Source organism: Saccopteryx leptura, chromosome 6 (genome assembly GCF_036850995.1).
Source record: "Saccopteryx leptura isolate mSacLep1 chromosome 6, mSacLep1_pri_phased_curated, whole genome shotgun sequence".
Taxonomy (NCBI): Eukaryota; Metazoa; Chordata; class Mammalia; order Chiroptera; family Emballonuridae; genus Saccopteryx; species Saccopteryx leptura.
Window position 1 is genome coordinate 63,636,289 of NC_089508.1, and position 23,572 is coordinate 63,659,860.

General features: G+C 39.5%; 1 protein-coding gene across 7 annotated transcripts in view; it reads left to right on the plus strand.

The window, feature by feature from the left end:
* Positions 1–20,994, plus strand: part of NEDD4 (NEDD4 E3 ubiquitin protein ligase) — a 147,067-nt gene extending 126,073 nt beyond the window's left edge. For all 7 annotated transcript variants that reach the window (XM_066388574.1, XM_066388575.1, XM_066388573.1 and 4 more), the window contains 15 exons: positions 290–370; positions 910–964; positions 1,061–1,119; positions 2,142–2,207; positions 5,925–6,154; positions 7,344–7,465; positions 7,615–7,685; positions 9,557–9,652; positions 9,972–10,045; positions 10,311–10,371; positions 14,125–14,184; positions 14,269–14,376; positions 15,014–15,110; positions 17,453–17,525; positions 18,075–20,994. In XM_066388574.1, coding sequence (XP_066244671.1) covers positions 290–370; positions 910–964; positions 1,061–1,119; positions 2,142–2,207; positions 5,925–6,154; positions 7,344–7,465; positions 7,615–7,685; positions 9,557–9,652; positions 9,972–10,045; positions 10,311–10,371; positions 14,125–14,184; positions 14,269–14,376; positions 15,014–15,110; positions 17,453–17,525; positions 18,075–18,177 — 1,356 coding nt within the window. In that variant the 3' untranslated portion in view covers positions 18,178–20,994. The remainder of the gene's footprint in view (positions 1–289; positions 371–909; positions 965–1,060; positions 1,120–2,141; positions 2,208–5,924; positions 6,155–7,343; positions 7,466–7,614; positions 7,686–9,556; positions 9,653–9,971; positions 10,046–10,310; positions 10,372–14,124; positions 14,185–14,268; positions 14,377–15,013; positions 15,111–17,452; positions 17,526–18,074) is intronic.
* Positions 20,995–23,572: the final 2,578 nt, after the last annotated feature.

Below are 23,572 nucleotides of genomic sequence, written 5' to 3' on the forward strand. Positions count from 1 at the left end.
CCAGTTTTTATTGAGGGAAGAGTCCTGTGTAGTAACACAATACATAAGGAGTGGAACAAAATACTCCAAGTGGTTTCTGTGAAAGAGATGATGAGCTAACACAGATCCTACTCTGAGCTCAGAACTGAATGCTGTATTTTACATAGATTAACTATTATTTTACAGATTAAGCAAATGAAATCAAAGAATAGTTTAGATATCATTGATATTAGAAAACAGTAACAGATTGACTTTCATGATTTTAAAATTTGTGTGTTTCTTGTTTTCTTCATTTGCTCTACCAAAAAAGGAAGATCCAAGACTGAAAATTTCAGCTCATCCAAGAGGAAAGCCATCACTTGATTCTTCCAATGACCTGGGGCCTTTACCTGTAAGTTTATAGAGATGCTACCAATCTAACTTCACTATCTCAAACAGTTTGTATTTTGGAATGTAATAGTTCTTTAATACTTATAAGTAATATTATTATTAAAGTATTGATGCCTTCTACTAAGAATGAAATATGCAAATTAAATTAACCATATAAGCCCTGGCCAGTTGGCTCAGTGGATAGAGCATTGGCCTGGTGTACCAACGTCCGGGATTCGATCCCTGGTCAGGACACACATGAGAAGCAGCCATATTTTTTTTACCCTCTCTCTCCCCCTTCTCTCTCTCTTACCCTCTCATAGCTAGTGGCTTGATTGGTCCAAGTGTTGGCCTCAGGCACTGAGGATAGCTCAGTTGATTCAAGCATTGACCCCAGATGGGGGTTGCTGGATGGATCCTGGTCAGGATGCATGCAGAAGTCTGTCTCTCTATCTCCCCTTCTCTCTCACTTAAAAAAAAATTAATCATATAACCAATGTTGTTTCTCTACCCATACATCGAAAAACCTTTTCTAAAATAATTGAAATATATTCATTATAGCCAGGATGGGAAGAAAGAACTCATACAGATGGAAGAATCTTCTATATAAATCACAGTATGTACAATGTGATTTTTCATTACATTATTTTCATAATATTAAATTTTGTGCATAAGAACAAGGAACATTTGTTTTTCATCTCTCTCTCTCCAGATATAAAAAGAACACAATGGGAAGATCCTCGGTTGCAGAATGTAGCAATAACTGGACCAGTAAGTCTCTTTGTATGAGTATGTTCTGATAGCATTGTTCTCTCACCTGTCTTTTCAAGGGTGATTGGTTAAGGGCATGAACCTGTAGGCATGGAAAGGAGAGCATGTTCTCAGTTCTCTCCACTGATACCATCCCCACTTCCGTCCTGTAAAGTCATTATTCTTCTTCTACACAATAGCCTTGGGAGACCGGTGAGCCAGACAGTCAGAATGCTAAAGCAGTGGGTGTTGTGCTCACACTGCTTCTTGCCGTTGTCTTAAGAATATATATATATTGTCAGGCCAGCAGATCAGAGAGGAGCCAGTGTATAGGTAAGGACGTGGACAGTGCCTTTTCACTCCAGGCTTGTGTCTGGAACTTTTTGTTAGAAATTATTGTATATAGAAGATATAAGTTATATATATGACACACATATTTAAGTATAAACATAGCCATGTATGATGCTTATACTACTCTTGAGTCAGGTTAATGATATGAAAATCATTATCCTCTGTTATATGGCTACTTTTTCCATTTTTAGTTTTTCATATTTTCATTTTTTTAATTCACAAAAATAAGTAAAATTGAAGAAACAGTTCTTTTAGATTGCTCTTTAATCTCCATGTTTAGTCTTTTAAATAATGGATAAAAAAGGCAGCTCCTCAAAGTTCAAGGAAAAAGTACATTTTTCAAATTGTTCTCTTAATGGAGAAATCACTTTGAAAGTCTCTTTAGAAATGGAAATTTTCATTTCTAATATTTCTGTACTTGGAAGAAATTTCCTGTTTTCTGGCATGCTGCATTTCAAGAATATTGAATGACAAAATTACAGCCATAGAAATTGCTGAATATAATTTTATCTTAAACAAAGATATTAAACTTTTTAAGTTTTATATTTGTTTTTCTTTGAACTAAACTTTTCTTTCCAAATAGCCTCTTTTAATGCCTTTAACTTATGTTCATAAAATACCCAGATTGGAACTTTTAAAATTGTTCTAAAGTAAAATAATCTAAACCTTTATTTTTCCATTTTCATCTTAAGGCAGTGCCCTACTCCAGGGATTACAAAAGAAAGTACGAGTTCTTCCGAAGAAAGTTGAAGAAGCAGGTTAGTGAGACTTATAATGACTTCTTAGGAATGAATATTATATACACCAAAAGTAATGGAAAATACATTTTAAAATGGATGAAGGTGATCCAAAAAAGAAAGAGAAAGAGAAAAAAGTAATAGAGAATTTGTTCTTTATTTGTAACAACTTTGTATAGTTTCTTAAAGGGAAAGAATGCTTATTTTTTGATATATCATTATAGACCACAATTATTTGATGTCTTTATATTTCAAAATATCCTGTAATCTAGAAAACTAATTTTAAAAGATTGCTTTTAAAGAATTCTAACGTAGTTTCCTTCTGGGGTTTCCGGGGCTTGGGCTTTGTAGAATCTGAGCAAGAATAGTTCAGGAGATTATCTCCTGGCCTAGTGTTTAGCTGTGTAGGATGACTCTCTGTATTCCTTTTCTGCTTTGACCATTGTTTTCCAGTGAGAGTCATTCGTTCTCCAAAGCTTCAAATATAATGTATCTCTGCATAATTTGAAAATACAGCTGTGGTTGGAACAGTATTTTTGTTGCCTGTCTCCTTCTACTTAACCATATGTTCACTACACTTTTTTCCATCACCACAAATTCAATTCAATATGTTTGGAACTAAACTCATTATATACCTATATCCAATATTTCATTTCTTTCTGTTAGTGATGACCATTTTTTTAATGCCCTTTTAATTTGCTCATCCTTTTCCCCTTTCCCTGCAGTTTAGGAATACTACCACTAGGTGGCTCTATTGGGTTACACTTTTCAGCCTACTTTTTCAGATTCAAAATGGTGGGTCTGCTACCACAGATTTTTTCATCCAAAATTTAACAAAAATGAAGAGTAATAGTTGTTTGGTGCAAATATCTTATGTCTAACTAAAATCCTAAAGTATTATTACCAACTTTTAAAACTCATCTTCAATAATAACTGTGTTAAAATTGCTCAGGAACTTTGTTTTCTACTTCTTAAAATTCTTTGGGATGTTTAATCTGTTGATTTACTTGTCTAGTAAATATTTTCAGTCTTAATGAAAACATGGTGGTAGAAGAAAAGAACTAACTTCTCCATTTGTCACTGTGAACACTTATAAATGATGTTATGATATCTAATTGTTGATGTCTTCCAGACAGCAGGAGCTATGAAACAAGGCTTTTATAAACAGTTCACAAAATTATAATGAAAGCCGTTATATTTATTGAGTTCTCATTACATACCGGGCATTCTTAGCAATTTACATGTATTATTCATGTAATCTCTGCAATATCTCTATAAGGAAGGGACTTTTTCTTTAATAAATAAAAGTACTTTTGATAATGCATGAGAATATTAAATCATAATGGGGTTTGGAAATTCATGGAACTAAATAATAATGGACAATAGAATTAAATCAAAACATATTTATGGATCATAGCCTTACACTCTGCCTAAAGATGGTAACAGTAATGAATTCAACACCCAATTTATAAATTAGAAAAAAAAAACCAGCATATACCTAAATCATTTAAAATGGAAGCTTAAGAATTTTAAAAAGCAATAATAAATGAAAGAAGTTTTAAAATTGTGAAATTAAAGCTGTTTTAAATTATTTTGTGCAGAAAAATAGACATCTCATAAAGAATAAAAACACTGAAAGCACAACTCCTAAATGAAAGAGGACGCAAATGACATTGACCTCAGCGATTAACATATAAGAGAAAAGGAAAAACTACTATTAACGTTTAGATTTGAAAACTTATTTGAAATCACCAATTTAGACGAATTCCTAGAAAAACATCCCTTTCTAAAATTGGCCCAGGACATCATCAGTTAAACCTGAATATTTCTGGGAAAAGTTTTTTTAACCATTTTTATTTTTTTTATTACAGTTGACATATACTGTTATATTTGTTTCAGGTGTATACCCAGTGTTTGGACATTATATAACTTACTAAGTGAGCATCATCCTGATAAATCTTATTTCCATCTGGCACCATATGTAGTTATTAGAATATTATTAACTATATTCCTATGCTGTATTGTACATCCCTGTGACTATTCTGTAACTATCAATTTGTACTTCTTAATCCCTTCACCTTTTTTACCCAGTCCCCCCAAGGCCGCTCCCATCTGGCAACTGTCCAAAATGTTCACTGTGTCAATGAGTCTGTGTCTGTTCTGCTTGTTCGTTTATTTGTTAGATTCGGTTGTTGATAGATATGTATTTATTGCCATTTTGTTGTTCATATTTTTTATCTTCTTTTTCTTCTTCTTCTTGTTCTTCTTTTTCAAGACCCTTTAACATTTCATGTAATACTGGTTTTGATGGTGATAAACTCCTTTAGCTTTTTCTTGTCTGGGACGCTCTTTAATGTCAGGAAGAGACTGTTACTACATTTTACAGGTGAGGAAACAGAGGCAAGGAGAGATTAAATAATGCGATCAAGTCCCATGGCTACTAATGGCAAAGCTCCAAAGTCCATGTTCTTTTTTTTTCTTTCTTTCTTTTTTTTTTAGTGAGAGGAGGGAAGGCAAAGACAGACTCTCGCATGTGCCCCAACCTGGATCCCACTAGGCAGTGATGCTCTGCTAATCTGGGGCCGTTGTTTCATTGCTCAGCAATAGAGCTATATGTATTTTTTTTTTTTTTTTTTTTTTTTTTTTTTTTTTTAGCACCTGAGGCAGAGGCCACAAAGCCATCCTCAGCACCTGAGGCCATCTTGCTCGAACCAATTGAGCCATGTTGCAGGAGAGGGAGAGAGAAAGAAAGAGAGAAGGGGGAAGAAGCAGATGGTCATTTCTCCTGTGTACCCTGACTAGGAATTGAACCTGGGACATCTACATGCTGGGTGGACACTCTACCACGGAGCAAACCGGCCAGGGCCCCAAAGTCTATGTTCTTCACCATTGTGACATATATTGGTGATTAAGAAAGAAAATTTGTGAGGAAATTATGTGGAAAGCAACAAAAGCATGTAAAGAGATAAAAACATAAAGTTTAAGAGACAAGGCATCATTCCAGGAGAGGCTGAAAAGGCCAGGGCGAGAGGCTACGGATCTGAATCCTCAGTTTGCCAAAAAGTCCCTGGCATGATGTAAAAAATAAAGTCCATATCTGGACACACACCAAGACAGAGATAAAAATATTAAAAACCAATGCTACAAAGCCTTGAGCTCTCTGTAATCTTTTCCTCTGCCTTATCCTTGTAGGGCATCACAGAGGCTTGGGAACTAAGCCTTTCTTTAACTTCTGTCTTCAGTTTCTTCATCCGGAAAATGGAGCTAATAATAGTAGCTAAGTTAACCCATTAACATTATAGGACAATCTGCAACTGTTAGCACCTATTAACGAGCAAAGCATGATAGGCTGCAAGGAGGGAAGGTGGATGTCGAGAAAGCCTGTACTGATAGGCAGGCAACAAGTAGCAGGCAGCTGCTAGATTCTAAATCACAGGCGGGTCTTCATTGGAATCTAATACACAAAGGACTACACAAAATGCTCACCTGAGCATTACTGCCCCCATCAGTAGCTTATTCAGATATAAAAATCAGAAGTCTATGTTAAATGAATAGAGCATATGCGTGAATTCTATCATACCATAGAGGAAAGAGAGGCAGTGTTTCTAGTAAAGTTTTTCCTGAAAAAGGGTCTTGGGCACAGTAGAATACAATGAATTTTATAACTTTCATGAGAGAGAAATTTGCCATCATGTTGAATTGATTTAAACCAGAAGTCTCTCTTCTCTGGGTTTTCAGAATGACATTCCAAACAAGTTAGAAATGAAACTTCGCCGTGCAACTGTTCTTGAGGACTCCTACAGAAGAATTATGGGTGTCAAGAGAGCAGACTTCCTCAAGGCTCGACTGTGGATTGAGTTTGATGGTGAAAAAGGATTAGATTACGGAGGAGTCGCCAGAGAATGGTTCTTTCTCATCTCAAAGGAAATGTTTAACCCTTATTATGGGTTGTTTGAATATTCTGCTACGTAAGCACTTTTACAATGAGCGTATACAGAAAAAGCAACCAATGTTTTGAAAGTCACAGAGTTGCATGATACAAGGAAAATGTACATTACAATGTGCCAAGAGGAAGAGTAGAATTGTTTCAAAAATGACTGTTTTTATTATGGTAAAATACACTTAACATAAAAGTTACCATTTTGACCATTTTAAAATAAGTGTGCAACCCTAGCCAGATAGGTCAGTTGGGTAGAGCAGTGGTCCCCAACTTTTTTTGGGCCACGGACCGGTTTAATGTCAGAAAATATTTTCACGGACTGGCCTTTAGGGTGGGATGGATAAATGTATCACGTGACCAAGACAAGCATCAAGAGTGAGTCTTAGACGGATGTAACAGAAGGAATCTGGTCATTTTTTTAAAATAAAACATCATTCAGACTTAAATATAAATAAAACAGAAATAATGTAAGTTATTTATTCTTTCTCTGCGGACCGGTACCAAATGGCCCACGGACCAGTACCGGTCCGCGACCCAGGGGTTGAGGACCACTGGGGTAGAGCATTGTCCCAAAGCACAGAGGTTGCTGCTTCAATCCCCAGTCAGGGCACATACAGGAACAGATGTTCCTGTTTCCTGCTCTCTTCCTTTTTCTCTCTAAAATCAATAAAATAAACATTTAAAATGAGTGTACAGTTCAGTGGCATTAAGTGTTTTCATATTATTGTATAACCATCCAACTCCAGAAGTTTCCCAAACTGAAACTCTCTACCCATAAAACACTAACTCCCCCAGTTCTCGACAGCCACCATTTTACTTTCTGTCTCTATGAATTTGACAACTTTGGGCTCCTCGTATAAGTGGAACCATACAATGTTGTCTTTTTGTAACTGACTTTTTTCGTTAGCATAATGTTCTCAAGATTCATCCATATTGTAGAATGTGTCAGAATTTTCTTCCTCTTGAAGGCAAAATAATATCCCATTATACTGTATACCATATTTTGTTTCTCCGTTCATCTTTCAATGAACATTCAGGTTGTTTCTACCTTTTCACAGAAATTACTGTTTTAAAAAACCATTAAAACCAGTGGTCTAATATGGTTCTGATAGAGGTAAACAACTCTAAAAAGAGGGAGATCATTTACAATTATTTGTCATATTAAAATTTTTATGTGAAATACAGAGAGGAGCATTTAAATGTGGTTGTCTTTGCAGGGATAATTATACCCTCCAGATAAATCCAAATTCTGGATTGTGTAATGAAGATCACCTCTCTTACTTCAAGTTTATTGGCCGGGTAGCTGGAATGGCAGTTTATCATGGCAAATTGTTGGATGGTTAGTGTTAAGCTTAAAACTTTCTTATATGTCATTATAATTCTTATATTATAATGTAATTCTAGATAATTATATAATGTCCTTATCATGCAATTACCTGATTTCTTTCACTTGATAATCATTTTCAATATATTTGGGTTTTTTGCAAGGTTTTTTCATCCGCCCGTTCTACAAGATGATGCTACACAAGCCAATAACACTTCAGGATATGGAGTCAGTGGTATGTCCTTTCTACTCACTTACCATAGAGAGAGGCTATAATGTAATAGGCAACGGAATATTTTAAATGTGCGGTTTTAACGTTCAGTTTAACAGCAGAATAACTTTTAATGCTGAAGAAATGATAGACTATACTGTTCTAAAATACAGATGAACATTTTGCCCACCATTTTATTATGAAAAACTTTTAACATACTGTATTTCCCCCATGTGTAAGACGCACTCTTTCTTGACAAATTTGGGGTCTAAGAACTGGGTGCGTCTTATCCAGCAGTTGTGGCATTTCAAATGCCATAGATGGAACTAAGGACAGGTGATCTATGAAGACAGTGATTCATAATCAGACACAGATGGGGACAAGCTAATAGATGGGAGTTTTGACGGTGATGAGGAGTTGTATGAATTTTATGATGAATAAAACTTGAGTTTAATAACTTTATGTAATACATTTTTTTTTCAAATTTCTGGCCCCAAAATTAAGGTGAGTCTTATACATGGGAGCATCATGTACATGGGGAAATATGGTATATTAAATAAAAAATTTTAGGCCCTGGCCAGTTGGCTCAGTGGTAGAGCGTCGGCCTGGCGTGCAGGAGTCCCTGGTTCAATTCCCAGCCAGGGCACACAGGAGGAGCGCCCATCTGCTTCTCCACCACTCCCCCTCTCCTTCCTCTCTGTCTCTCTCTTCCCCTCCTGCAGCCAAGGCTCCATTGGAGCAAAGTTTGCCCAGGCGCTGAGGATGGCTCTGTGGCCTCTGCCTCAGGCGCTAGAATGGCTCTGATTGCGGCAGAGCGACACCACAGATGGGCAGAGCATCGCCCCCTGGTGGGCGTGCCGGGTGGATCCCGGTTGGGCGCATGTGGGAGTCTGTCTGACTGCCTCCCCATTTCTAACCTCAGACAAATTTTAAAAAATTAAATAAAAAATAAAAAATTTTACAGTAGACATGTGTGTATGCACTACTCACATTTCACAACTGGCTTTTTATCTATACTTACTTATCACATACCTGTTCACCTCTATCTATCAATCCATTTCATGTTTCTGATGCATTTCAAATAAAGGTCCATCTATCAGTAAACTTCTCCCTAACTACTACTTCAATATGCAAAACAACATTTTTATGTATTTTTCACATCAGTATTTGAATTGTGAGCATTTATGATGAAGAGCATATGTTTTCAAACTAGCAGTTCAAAGACAAGGCCTTGGCATTGGGCCACTCCAAAGAAACAGAAACCTAAGGATTAAATCCCTGACTATAGCCCATACTGACCAGCCTCAAACACTGTGTATATACATGGATTCCAAGACCTCTTCCTTGGTACCGGGTTCATTTTTTATCCCCTTTCAGTGACACAATATCAGTGCGAACAGTATAATTCTTTACAAACCATAAGATTATAGTTACTTGAGTTGGCTAATTGAGGTTCTGGATTTGAGGTTTTTATTTAACGTGGGCCAGGAATAAATAACAGCCCCCTTATAGCCACTTAAGCATTTCACACACAGTCTCACAGGCCCTAGGAGAAAGGTGCTAGGTGCTTCTGGGTAAACATGGAAATTAATTCATCTGAAAACTACTTTATTGACTTTTTAACTGGATTATAAAATTCCTACCTCCATTGCTTCTACACAGATAAATTTTAAGCAGTCACCATTCTATTGATTTAGACATATTTACTCTCACGCTTACTAGTCATCTATCTCTTTAGAGATAGATGTGTGTGCATGTGTGTGTGTAAAAGATGTCCAATGACCTTTTCATCTTTGGCTTATTCATTCATACTCTCATTATACTTTCTTTGCAGGTTCAGATGTCTTCTTTTTATATGCATACAAATTTTAAAATATGTAACTTTTCCCATCTAGGATAGTGAATATTACAATTCACTAAGGTGGATTCTTGAAAATGATCCAACAGAGCTGGACCTCAGGTTTGTCATAGATGAAGAACTTTTTGGACAGGTTTGTAAATTTTGATTAATTACAATTATACATGAATTATGAAACAAATGTAATATGTTTAGATGTTAAATAATGTATATACTCAAAACATTTCTGTGCTCTATTTTTAAGTTTATTTTCCAGTAACAAAGCCTGTCTCTCGGCAAGAATTTCTGCTTGCTTTGATATTTGACTCATTTATGTTTATTTTAATAAAACTAATATTTTCAATCTTCTTAGCTTCTGAATGGATTTAATTTATAGTGTCTGGTATAACTATAATATGTATACTGTATTTTTTCACTACAATGATATATCAAGGTATCATGCTTGCTTTTAGACACATCAACATGAGTTGAAAATTGGTGGATCAGAAATAGTTGTCACCAATAAGAACAAAAAGGAATATATTTAGTAAGTATTTTGTTAGTATTTTACCATATTTAGTAAATACTTTACTGGAAATAACTTTGTACTTCCTTCCAGGAAGACAGCTAGAGCCTCCATGTGCTTTACCTCTTTCTTTAACAATGCTGTGTTACCCTTGGATAATACTCAAATTCAGTATTTAACTTGGGCTTAGCTAATGTTTCTTTTTGTTTGTTTTTAACAAGAATAAATATATCTTAGATTTTTTTCTTGATTTATATAAAAAGACAGAATATTTTATTTCTTTTAGTCTTGTAATTCAGTGGCGATTTGTGAATCGAATCCAGAAGCAAATGGCTGCTTTTAAAGAGGTATGCATCTTCTTTTGTTTGCTCTTCTGTAATTTCAAAGTACAACCCATAAGTTTGAAGTATTGGGACTTATCACATCAGAGAAAACTTAGTATGTGACTTACTTTTTAAAACCAACTTTATTACATTTGTATATTAAAACAATATTAAATGAATAGTTGTTTACTGTTAAAACTCAATCATTCAAGCCTGACCAGGCAGTGGCACAGTGGATAGAGCATTGGACTGGGATGCAGAGGACCCAGGTTTGAGACCCCAAGGTCGCCAGCTTGAGCGCGGGCTCATCTGGTTTGAGCAAAGCTCACCAGCTTGGGCCCAAGGTCGCTGGCTTGAGCAAGGGGTTACTTGGTCTGCTTAAGGACCACGGTCAAGGCACATATGAGAAAGCAGTCAATGAACAACTAAGGTGTCACAACGAAAAACTAATGATTGATGCTTCTCATCTCTCTCCATTCCTGTCTGTCTGTCCTTGTCTATCCCTCTCTCTGAGTCTCTCTCTGTCTCTGAAAAATAAAAAAAATAAAACTATTAAAAAAAACCTCAATCATTCAAGAGGTCAGTGCAATAAACCCTTCACATCTGTCACACCCCCTTAGCTTCCCAGCCCCACACCTTTCACCTTAAGTAACCTCAGTCAACAAAGGAACAAGAAAAGGCTAGTCGGGGGGTTGCTGTAGGGATAGTAGAATATACCATTTGTTTCTTTTCTCTCTTTTTTTAAAAATTCATTTTAGATAGGGGAGAAAAAGAGTGAATCGGGGTGGGGGTAGCAGGAAACATCAACTCCCATGTGTGCCTTGGCCAGGCAAGCCCAGGGTTTCAAACCGGAGATCTCAGCGTTCCAGGTCGGTGCTTCATCCACTGCGCCACCACAGGCCAGGCCTGTTTCTTTTCCTAAATGAGATCACACTATACATGTTGGTTTGTGACTTGTTTTCTTCTCATCAAATATTTATAGGAGATCTTATCATGTCAAAGATATATAGCTACCTTTCTTTTGTGGCTGCATTTTTTTTATAGTATAAATCTGTAAGTTATTTTAAACTTCCTTCAATTGATAGACATTTCGACTTGTTTTCAGGGCACTCAATTCTTAAGCTAATTTAAAACCTTCAGTTAAGTATTTATCACATACTTTTTCATTTATCCAATATTGAGCACTGACTATGTGTCCGGTGCTATATGAGGCCAAAAGACATAGGTGCTACTCTCAGGGAGCAGAGAGTCTAAATCGTGGAATGGACGGAAGCAAACCTGAAGTGCTAGGGAGGCATGAAGGAGAGAAGAAAGCAGAGCAGGGAGGGTGCAGGAGGGACAGGGAGGGACTGGAGGAGTCGGCCAGCCCCTGAGATGAGGAGGTGCAGTGCTAAGCAGAGGGAGCAGCACGTGTGAAGTCTGGCAGTGAGACAGACCGTGCACACAGTACAGAGCACACAGCAATTTCTCTCCTGGAAAGGAGGATGCAAAAGATAAAACGAAGCCTGGAGACCTGGCTAAAAATCACATTATGATGGACCTGTTTGTTAGCTCCCTCTGAAGTCCAGTGAGGGGAAGGAAGGTGACATCAAGATACAATGTATGCCTGACCTGTGGTGGCGCAGTGGATAGAGTGTTGACCTGGGACTCTGAGGTCGCTGGTTCAGGGCCCCGAGCTTGCCTGGTCAAGGCACGTGTGGGAGTTGATGCTTCCTGCTTCTCTCCTCCCCCCTTCGCTCTTTCTCTCTCTCACCTGTCTCTAAAATAAATAAATAAAATATAATTTAAAAAAAAAAAGATGCAATGTATGCCTGACTAGGCAGTGGCACAGTGGATAGAGCTTCAGACTGGGATGCGGAAGACCCAGGTTCAAAACCCCGAGTTCGCCGGCTTGAGCGTGGGTTCATCTGGCTTGAGCACGGGGTCACCAGCTTGAGCACAAGTTGCTGGCTTTAAGCCCAAGGCCACTGGCTTGAGCAAAGGGTCACTGGCCCATGCAGCACCTCCTGGTGAAGGCACATATTAGAAAGCTATCAGTGAACGACTAAGGTGCCGCAATGAAGACTTGATGCTTTTCATCTCTCTCCCTTTCTGTCTGTTCCTGTCTGTCCCTCTATCTGTTTCTATTTCTCTGTCCCCCCCCAAAAAAAAACACACAAACCCCCCCCCAAAAAAAAACGAAAGAAAGAAAAAGATGCAATGTACATTTTAGATCATTCCAGGAGTGATATGTAATGAATCAGAGGAGGGGAAGGCTAGTTAGGGAAGAGCTACAGTAATCCAGGTGAAGAATGGATTAGGTACCAAGATAGTGGTGCTCGGAGGAGAGCTGGGTGTGCATTGAATGGTTGTCAGGAGGGGAGATCCACAGCAGAAGGCGATCTAAAGGATAGGTAACTCGGGTGGCAGTACAGATTTGGGAGCCATCTGTGAATGTGTAGGGGGGCTGTGGACCAGATAAGATGGAAATTCAAAGGAACAGGAAGGTGGAAGCTGATGGCCCCACGCGGGAACCTGGGAACAGCAACTTGAAAGGATGGACAATAAAAAAGAGGACTTCAGAGGAAATGAGCAAAGGCTGACAGAGCAAGAGTAAACCCACCAACAGCAGACAAAGGTTCAAGAACAAGGGTGTTTTCAACAAGACACTGCAGAAGAGTCTAAGGAGACATGGAACTAGAAAGTGTTTGTTAGATTTAGCCGCAGAGTTGCTTTTGCCTCTGCCAGGACAGCTGCAGGGAAGCAGTGGCACGGAGCTCAGGGGGCAGTGGGTCAAGGGATGACAGACAGGAGGCGAACCAGTAGATTCCGTAACACGTGACACTGTCAAGAACTTGGCTGTGAACAGAAGAAAGGTGTTTGCTCCTTTGTTTTTAAGGTAGATATGGCTGGAACGAATCTAAATGCCTAAAGGGTGAGCTAATGAGGAGAAGGGGGTGTAGTGAGATGACCTTGAGGAGGCAGGGGAGGCGTAGGGAGGGGGCAGTACCTCTCCACTGCAGTAGGAGGAGGGCATGATGGACGCTGGCACTGGTGGGCACATGGGGACGTAGAGAGTTCAGTGAATTGCATCCTGCATGATTGTCCCTATTGTCTTTCTCAAGTAGAAATTGTCTCCTATAAAGATGGGGTGACACGGGCCCTGGCTGGTTGGCTCAATGCTAGAGCGTCGGCCTGGCGTGCAGGAGTCCTGGGTTCGATTCCCAGCCAGGGCACACAGGAGAAGCACCCATCTGCTTCTCCACCCCTCCTCCTCTCCTTCCTCTCTGTCTCTCTCTTCCCCTCCCACAGCCAAGGCTCCATTGGAGCCAAGTTGGCCCGGGCGCTGAGGATGGCTCCATGGCCTCTGCCTCAGGCGCGAGAATGGCTCTGGTTGTGACAGAGCAATGCCCCAGATGGGCAGAGCATCACCCCCTGATGGGCATGCCGAGTTGATCCTGGTCGGGCACATGCGGGGAGTCTGTCTGACTGCCTCCCCGTTTCCAGCTTTGGAAAAATACAAAAAAAAAAAAAAAGATGGGGTGACATGGAGGAAGAGGAGGTTTGCGGAGTATGGAGAAGCTTTGAAACTGCCACTTTAAGGAATTTAAGGAGTCAGTGAGAGACACGTATAGTTTCTTGCCAATGTTGAAACTTCAGTTGACTTGAGAGCCCAGGCATGGGTAATGGTAGGAGTCTAAGCAGATGTGGCATTTCTCCAATAGCACCCAGGAGCTGAAGGAAAGGATTGTCCCTCGACCCTGCTAACCAAGTTTTAAAGTACTTTCTTTCTTCTAGGGATTTTTTGAACTAATACCACAGGATCTCATCAAGATTTTTGATGAAAATGAACTAGAGGTAAGAAATATTATTTTTATTTTAAAACAAGACTTTCGTGCTCATTCCTTTTCTCACCTACCGTTTGCAAATCTAATTGTATAGCTTCTTATGTGTGGATTGGGAGACGTCGATGTAAACGACTGGAGAGAACACACAAAGTATAAAAATGGCTACAGCGTCAATCATCAAGTCATCCAATGGTTTTGGAAGGTAATCGAAAGCTCCTTCTTTCCATAAATTATGATAGAGTCGATCATATTTAACTACACTAGTTAACTTCTCTTATAGGTAAGACAAAAAAAAGAGCCCAGCAAAGATCATCTTTGATTTCGTACTGTATACATCTTGGTTATGGTCCCAACCTCTATCCATGTTTATACATAAATACATAAAGTGTTCATAATATAGTAAATGGCAGTGACAGCTAAAAGAGGCACTTAGTTTTTTGCTAAACTAGGGACTCTTCAAGTGAATTTGTAATAACCTGCAGTGTGTTCTCTAGGACTCCTCCATGGCTCCTTTAAATGTGATTTTCAGTCTTACGGAGAATTGTGTGTGCCACTCAATAATATCAATGAATATAAGTTTTTGAAAACCATGTCTCATCTGAGAAGAAAGTGTTGTCACTTTATTAGGCTATAATCTCATTCTAAAGAGTTACCTGGGAACCTTGGAAATGAAGTTTTCAAGAACCTTTTAAACCACCCATAAATACCAATTTAATACAAGAAGCATGCAGATTGACGAAGTGATCATTAATGCTCTAGCGTCTGATCCCATATTTTTCAGGGTAGTTTTGTTACCTGTTTTTTAACGATATTGCTAAATGCTGTTTTATCTTACTCAGGCTGTTTTAATGATGGATTCAGAAAAAAGAATACGATTACTTCAATTTGTCACTGGCACGTCTCGTGTGCCCATGAATGGATTTGCTGAACTATATGGTAAGGGTTTCCCGTACGTCGTGTAAAAAGGGAGCGATGTGCCAGTTGTCTCTTTCATGACTGATTAGTCTTCAGGGGCTCTTCCATTTATACCGCCATTTAGTTAGCTTAATTTAAAAAAAAAGATTTTTAAAAAAATGATATCATTAGATACACTGAAGTATCTAGGCCAAAATGTATGTACACCTTCTAATCAGACAGCAAAGGATAAAACTGGAAACGTGATATTATCTGAGTTACTTTCCAGTCTTGAATTTTAAAGTTCTCACTCCATTACAGAAAATGCACTGCTTGTAGTGTGAGAGGTTAGGGCAAGCTTGGGAAGTTAGTCCCCACAGACTGTGAGTAAGTGTATGTACAACAACACACAAAGCGTGTCAACGATAGAGTACATGTGAGGACATACTGGACTGAACAAGTGAAACGGCTTTCTTTGGGACTTGTTCCGATCCTTTACTATGGAAAACACAAGCAGATTTCCCAAAACTTATTTGATCGCGGAATCCTGGGGAGCGGGGGAGAGTGGAGAGTCTCATTAGGCTACTAGTTCCCAGCCTTGTGGGAAATGGCAGGACGGGGACTGAAAACGCACAGGTCTCTTGCTATTCAGAATAGTTACTATTAATTAAGTTTTCCATAGAGTGGAATTCTGTATATCCTATCACACTAGTTTCTGGTCTATTTACCTCATAGCTCGAGGGACAGACTGTGTAAAAATAAAGTACTGTTTCTGATGTAGAGCACAGCAACTTGTCTCATATCAGTTAACATACTTTTTATTGGAATGACGTTTACTTGCTTTTAAAGATACCAAGAAGAACAGATCATTCAGAGAAAGTCCTGCTAAGAGTGGAGCCCTACTCAGGGCAACAGAGAAGACGAGAATTGTTCTGGGAAGTAGAAGTCAGGGACTGCTGCCTAGGTAGTTGCTAAGCTGACTTTTTCAGGCATATAGGAAGCGGCTGTTGCTACCTGACGGGCTTGCTAACCCGTGTCCTCGGCAAACCTGGTCTCCTCGGTAAGCGTCATGCATATTTGTTTGCAGAACCTGCCAAGCAGCCGCCGCCTCCCCTGGAATAAAACTCACAGTGAGAGGGATGAGAACAGGAGCTTGGCCGCTTGCCAGTGTGCTCATTCCTTGCCTAATTGGATTTCCTAACACTTGTCTTTCTGGTGGTTTCACCTGACTCCTTTTCTGGTCTCTTCTCCTAGGCGGTCGCCGTTCCATAGAAACATCCCGGCACACGTCCCTTTTCATCGCTGCCTCCACTTCCCTCTTCTGTGCCTCCTGGCCCACAACCAGCCCCTGATTTCACAAACTGATATTTGGGGGAAATATCCCACTCAGAGCCAGTGTTGTTCGTCTTAAAAAATCTAAATTCACATTCTTTTGTATTTACAAAAGAAGAAGTCGCTTCAAAATATTAATATTACATTGCAGTATTATCTAGCCAACAAGGAGTATGTTCAGTTTATATCAGTTGACTTCGAGGAAGTTTTCCCAGTGGCTGGTTTACGTGAGAGAATCAAGTGGCAGGGAAATAGATAAGACTTCATGTTATGGAAAACAAATGACCAAAGTACTGAAGTTTGAACTGTGAACATAATTGTGATGGGTGATGTGTGAAAAGTAATACTTTGTGAGAAAACAAGACGTGGAAAAAAGTATGGCAGGTTACACGTTGGGCTGTCAGCATTGATTACCTGGGTGGTTGGAGGATGTTTGGAATTGGAGGAGGAAGAACTAAATGAAAACACCACATGGATAAAAAGAGTTCCTAGAAATGTCCATAATAAAAGAAAAATGTAGCATGTATAACATGATCGTGTGCACATAATCTTCTACTAATATGCATATGCACAAAAGATTCATGATGGGATGTTTACTCAGATTTAATAGTGGAATTTGAGATGATTTTTATAATCTTCACTGTATTTTTCTCAATTACTTGAGTTTTTTTGCAGTAAGATTTTATAATCAGAAAAATTAAAGCTATTTTTAGTGGGACACAAAAAAGAAGGAAACTGCTCATTGTCTCTGTGTACTTACCGACGAAGGAGGCGATGTACAGAAAACAGAAGTTCAGGGCTAGGAAACAGCAAAGGCCCATGGGATGGGCAGCCCTCTGCAGGGCCAGAGTGGTTGGGTGGGAGAGGAGCCCTCATTTCATGGCTGGATAATAAAGCCATTGAGCACAGGACAGCCTTCATTTCATTTGAGTTTAAAGAAACTAAGTTCTCTGTATGTTTAAGGTCTACAGTAGAAAAAGAGAATTGTGAAACACGTAGGGTTTCCTGTAAAGAGTAAATGGAACCAACGCAACTCTTCTTCTTCCTGATAGGCTCAAATGGACCACAGTCTTTCACGGTTGAACAATGGGGTACGCCTGAAAAGCTGCCAAGAGCCCATACATGGTAAGCAGTTTCTAGACTCTGAGAGAACAAGGCCTGAGAGAGCCGAGTTCCTCATGATACAGAGGCCTCGTCCCCTCTGAGCTGTGTTAATGCCGGTTATGGAGGAGGAGGGAGAGGGGAAGGAGAAGGACCGGGAAAAGGAGGATGGGGAAGAGGCAGCAACAGCAACTCAAGAACAGCCGTTACTTGGCCAGGTAGGCCCGGGCTTCAAGCCCAGGTGGTTGCACACCGGAGAGGCCCACCTCACTGTTGACCGTATATTGCCTCCATCGCATGCCTGCTGGGCCATCCCGAGAGAGGCTGGAACATTCCCTCTTGGGAGGTTAGACTAACAGAGGAGCCCAGACATTTGGAGGCAGGGGCGAGAAGAGTTACGGAGAAGTCATGGGGAGAGTCCGTGCCTACAGTGCAGTCCTGTCTTCCTTCTCCCTGGCGACTAGACAGTTTTTAGTCGGAGCATATCATCACGAGTAGCTGCCTCACTGTGTTTGCCGTGGTGACACTTGCTTTGTCAGTGTCTGTCGTAACCAGTTCCCATCTGTTTTTCAGCTTTAATCGCTTGGACTTGCCACCATATGAATCATTTGAAGAATTATGGGATAAACTTCAGATGGCAATTGAGAACACTCAGGGTTTCGATGGAGTTGACTAGATTACAGATGACAGTCTACATACAATGTTTCGCCGCCTCTTGTTTATAAGCAAAATCTTGGCTTAAAATTTCCCAGGGAACTACTAAAACTTAGCCATTGATTCTTCCCAGATATTGGAGAAAATCATATCAAAGCCATTAAAAGCAATATAGTGTGACAGCTTTACCAGGATTTCGTCCACTTTAAGATCACGTGTTGTGTGTATACGGTTGTTTCGCTCTCTTTCGCGTCCACACTCCAGGATCTCCGTCCTCTGTGCCTGAGATAATGAGTTGTGTCCTAACATTTACCTCTTTTCCAGTATTTGCCAGGCAGTCCTTTCTTAAACTACTGAAATTGTAACTGTGAAATGTTTGTGATAAGTGTCCTATGTGAAAAGTTTGATGCTTTTTGAGAAGAAAAACCGAAATTTGGAAAAAGATAACCTTGATATTTGAGTGAACTGCGCTCTATTTAGTGCTGCCTGCAGCTATTTATTACCCTGTAGACCTGCCTAATGCACCTTATGCCCAGAGTTTTGGAAAACCCTTGCAAAGTGTTAGCTATGTTTTTAGTCAACTGACTCACTGGCAAAAACAAAAAATTGTTTACTTCTTCATTTTCAGAGTATTTGGTTTTTGTTAATGTGGTTTTACTAAACCAAGTGGTGTATAAGACATGTGAAGCAAATTCAGATTTGCAAAGGCTGAAAGGTATTAACGCCATCCTCCTGACTGCATATCCTTCTAGTTCGTTGGTGTAGTCATCACCCTCTCCTGTGGTAGTTTAAAGAATTCCTTCTTCCAACAGTGAACTAAAAGCTCCACAAAGCAGTGTTTCTAAGTGTGCCTCAAAGAACGAAGTTAAATGTGTAGTATTGCTTTTACTAGTCATTCTTTACACTTGCACAATTATGTAGTAACTATATGTTTACAGGATTTATTATGTTTACACATTAAGCTAATTTCTGTAGTTGCCTTTTTATATTTTTAGTATGTCATTTTAGTAAAAAAAAAAAGAGAATAATTTGTTAAAAATAACCAAAGAATAGTTATAATGCATAATTTGTATTAAATTTATTACATTTCTTATGCTTTTAAAAAATACTGTTTACTATGAAAATGATAATGTTACACTATAAATCCAAAGCTCTTTAGCAAAATATTAGATAGAATCCTACTTTAATCAAACTGAAGTATATGAATATCGTGTACACGGATTCAACAAACGTTTATGCAATGCCTGGTATGCACATAGATAGCACTGTGCTCCGTCCTGGGGCGAGTGTTGCCAACCCCCGGGAAACCTTCCTCAAAGAATCACAGGGGCGTAAATGAATTTTTAAACAAAGTCGGGGTGAACAGAATTAAGCAAAAGGGAAAGCATTTCAGCATACCTGCCAAACAGTGTGCCAACACTGTCTTTGTTTCCTAGCCATATTGGAATAATTATGTAGATGATGCTCTTGCAAAAAGTTAAACCTGTTTCTCAATTTGGTATCCTGGGGATTTTGAAACAGTTGTAAATATTATATAAATGTTTTGAATCCTCGTTAACTACATATATGTATATATGCTCGGAGAGTTGTAAAAAGTGCTTCTGGCTATTTGTGTAACTTGGAAGGGTGTAATAAGATGGGTACCTGCCAGCACCCGGGAGAGATCTCCAATGTGACAGCAGCAACACCACTTTCCAAACAGCTCAGCTTAGGGGAAGCAGCTCACAGTCAGTGCTCCCTCTGTTCATCTCCGCTTGTGCTAACCAGTTCAGGCAGGACCACCAGGTGTAGTCCTAATTTTCTCACTCACCTACTGTTTAAACTGAAGCAATTTATTCAACCTCTCTGGGCTCCTGTTTCATCATCTGCCAGATGTTCCCCATCATGCCCACTGTTGTCATGTAAGGTGGCTGTTTCAGAGAGGTGTTTTGTAAGGGATCATACAATCAGAAGATGCTTTGTGCTGACCGTCATATTTTGTCAAAGCAGGTGTGAACACTAAGAGTACTCCCAAAGAACAGTCTCTTTAAAAATAAAGTGACTGCTAATAGACAAGGAAGTAGGAACATCTGATACTGAATACATCCACACATACATGTATACATGTTTAACTATACATGGATCTTACCATTAGAATCCATATTCTCCATATCAGCAAACTAATTAACATGGCCAGTGCATTTTGGAATGTCCTCGTTATGCAGAACTGAATGTAAAAGCTACTTTTGTTAAAACAGGATTTTTTCACATGATGGTTTAAACATCAAAGCTTGAGAAAATATAAAGTTTCTCATCTAACAGATATTCATTTGGATGATCCTGTGACTCAGATAAATCAGGGTGTTAATAAGACCAGGCTCACTCCGACCAGCCCCAGCCACAGACCATACTCCCCTCTGTCTCCCAGCTGTGGGCTGACAGCCTGGAAGAAACCTGTATCAAGCAACACAGCCCCTCATCCCAGATGGAAAAGTATCTCAAATGGCTGGAGAGTAAGTAAGTAGGGTCATTTTCTTAAAGTAAGGACATCATATTTTTCTAGAAATGATAAGCACATAATATCTGTATATTTCCTCTGTAAGCAAACAAATTTTACAATAGACATAAAATTGTATTACAAATGCATTTCATCCTAACTGAAATTTAAATGGTATTTATTTTCATATTTTATTTATAAGGCTGAAATGATCTCGTATAATTATCAGGATAAACACAATTCGTTATGATTCTAAGCTATTTGACCTTTGTTTTTAGAAATCTGATATGGTAAATATATATCAAGATTTGTGTATCAAATTTTATTGACTGCTTTAAAGAATAAAATCATGTTTTAATCTTGATGCCACAAATAAAATTCTATTCTAATTTAAAAAACAAAACTGTGATTCACTTTAAATTGAAATGTCTCCAAGCCAGTGTTGTGGGTGATATCCTCTAGCCTAAGCCTTCGCAGCAATAGCAATACCTGTGGAATTCTCAAGACAATTCTGAATTTATATCTGATGAAGTAACATCATTGTACATTACACACTGTCAACCATAGGTAAGCGCCACTTTACAAACAGGTCATGTTCCAAAAGGCTGGTGGTTAGTGAAATATCCAGAAGACAAAATAATGATTACAAATTGGGCCGGATTTCAGGCACTGCCACTGGTCATTAAAGAGGCCAGCCTTTAACCTAATCTCTGTTATATCATTGTTTCTATGAGAAAAGGAGTTCCAGTTAATTCAGAACTGAGCATCTTTTCTTCCTTCTTAGGCACCTGGAAATCTCCCAGTTAAAAAGGAACCCATACCCCTAACCCAAGTCAGTCCTGGGAAGGCGCTGTTCCAGCCTTCTGTTTCTGCTAAAATCCAGACACTCCTTGGGGCTCAGGCCACTGCCCGGTCTGCTGCACCCCTCCCCACCCCCCCACACACAGCCCCAGCCAACACCATGCATCACCACACAGGAAATCCTTGCTTAGCTGTCCATCAGGGCAGACAGGTTCCTTTTATAAAGGGTATTAACCTAAGTGTTAGAATCTCAGGACCTACCTAAGTATAGAGGGCTTCTGTAGGTTTTTGTGTATTTTAAAGTAAAGATTATCACTACTTTTGGGTGCTAAAGTCTCCTCTCCTGCACTCTGCCCGTGCAGTCCCTCCATCCCACACCAGTGTTTGTTTCCAGTAGAGAACTCTGATCAGCTTACTCTACAGCCAAAAACACCTCTGGGAGCTCCTCAGCCAGAAACATGTAGCCCAAAGCTGTTGATATGAAACGCAGTCTGTCCCTGTCCGCAGCCGAATGGGTGAGTTGTGCCTTCCATCGTAGCCCGCTCTGGCCCCCTGTGCTCCACCCAAACCAGCCCCCTCCAGCCCCCCATTACCACAGACTGTTCAGTGCCTGCTCTGCCTGGCAAGCTTCAGCCCTCGCAGCCACTTGAGAAAACACTCCTCCTTTTGGACCAGAGGAAAAGGGCTGTTTGGTATATACTAGCATGGGTGGCACTGTATTGCAATTCTGTGTTTGCATGATTGTATCCTGAGAACAAAGACTACTCCTTAAGCATTGTTTTAATATACTCATTTACTAACAAATATCTGATGACTATGACAATCTGGTGAGTACTGTTTGTATGTAAAATCTATTCAGTGCCCATGTACTGAGCAGCTACATGTCCCCAGCACTGCACAGCATGCAGGAAGTTCTGTATGTATAGGGACATTGAGGACTATATAAATACACAGGCAGAGAGGAAGATTGATTGCGATCCTGCTGAGAGCCCAGGTCTGCAGTAAACATTTAAGTGTATCCCATTTAATCTTCATGAAAACTCAGTGAGGCAGGTTTTATAGGCTCAAGAAAGCAAGTCATTCACCTGAGGCCACATAGCTTGCAAACTCAGTGGATTATGAACTACAGTAGCAACAAAAACTGTGGAATCCAACAAACAAGTTATCAAGGTGTATTTGTTTTCTATGGCTGCATAATGATTCCATACTATTAATTTAGCCGCTAAAATCATGCATTTTTTAAATCGCACAGTTCAGTAGCTCGGAAGTCTCCACGGGCTCAGCTGGGCTTCTGCTTAGGGTCTTGGATGGCCAAAATCAAGCTGTCTGCCTGCTGGGCTCTTATCTGCTTCCATGATCATTCAGGTTGTTGACAATCCAATTCCTTGCAGCTGAGGTCCCCATTTTCTTGCTGTCAACTCCGGGGCCACTCTAAACTTCTAGATGCCACCTACATTCCTCATCACTTGGCACCCTCTGTCACTCAAGCCTTACGTTCAGGATCTCCCCCACGTCTCTTTCTGCGTACTCTCCTGTCACCAGCTAGAGACAGTTCTCCAGTTTTCAAAAACACTTGAACAGATAGATTAGGCCCATCTGGATATCCTCCCCTTTTCAAGCTCTGCTGTGCCATAGGCTTAACAATCATTGGAGTGAGATCTTAGCACATTCACAAGTTGCATGGACTGGGGTCTAGAGACCTTGGGGACAATTCCTAGAAATTCTGCTTCCCACATAATAGAAAGGTTAGCAATGGATTATGGAGATTCAGTTTGAAAATCATGTAAATATATCTAATTTTAGAGTGCCCAGTTTAGTTTTCCATTCTTAGCCAATGAATGGCCAGCTAAACTAATGCAATATCAGTAGTAGGATTCAACCTCAGCTGCTATAAATTCTCAGGCGAGTCACTCATTTGCATTTTTCTCTGTGGCATCAAAGTTGACTTGGCCTGGAATTAGATTTGATTCATCCTTAGGATATCCCTTATTATTTAAATAGAAATGAAAGGTCACATCTGCACTTATTTATTTGATAAGGATTTATTGATAATCCTTCCAGTGAAATCATGTTCTGGATTATGACATGAGCTCAAAAATCCCAGAAGAGAAGAAAGCCATTTACAGCCCAGAGTCGCCCA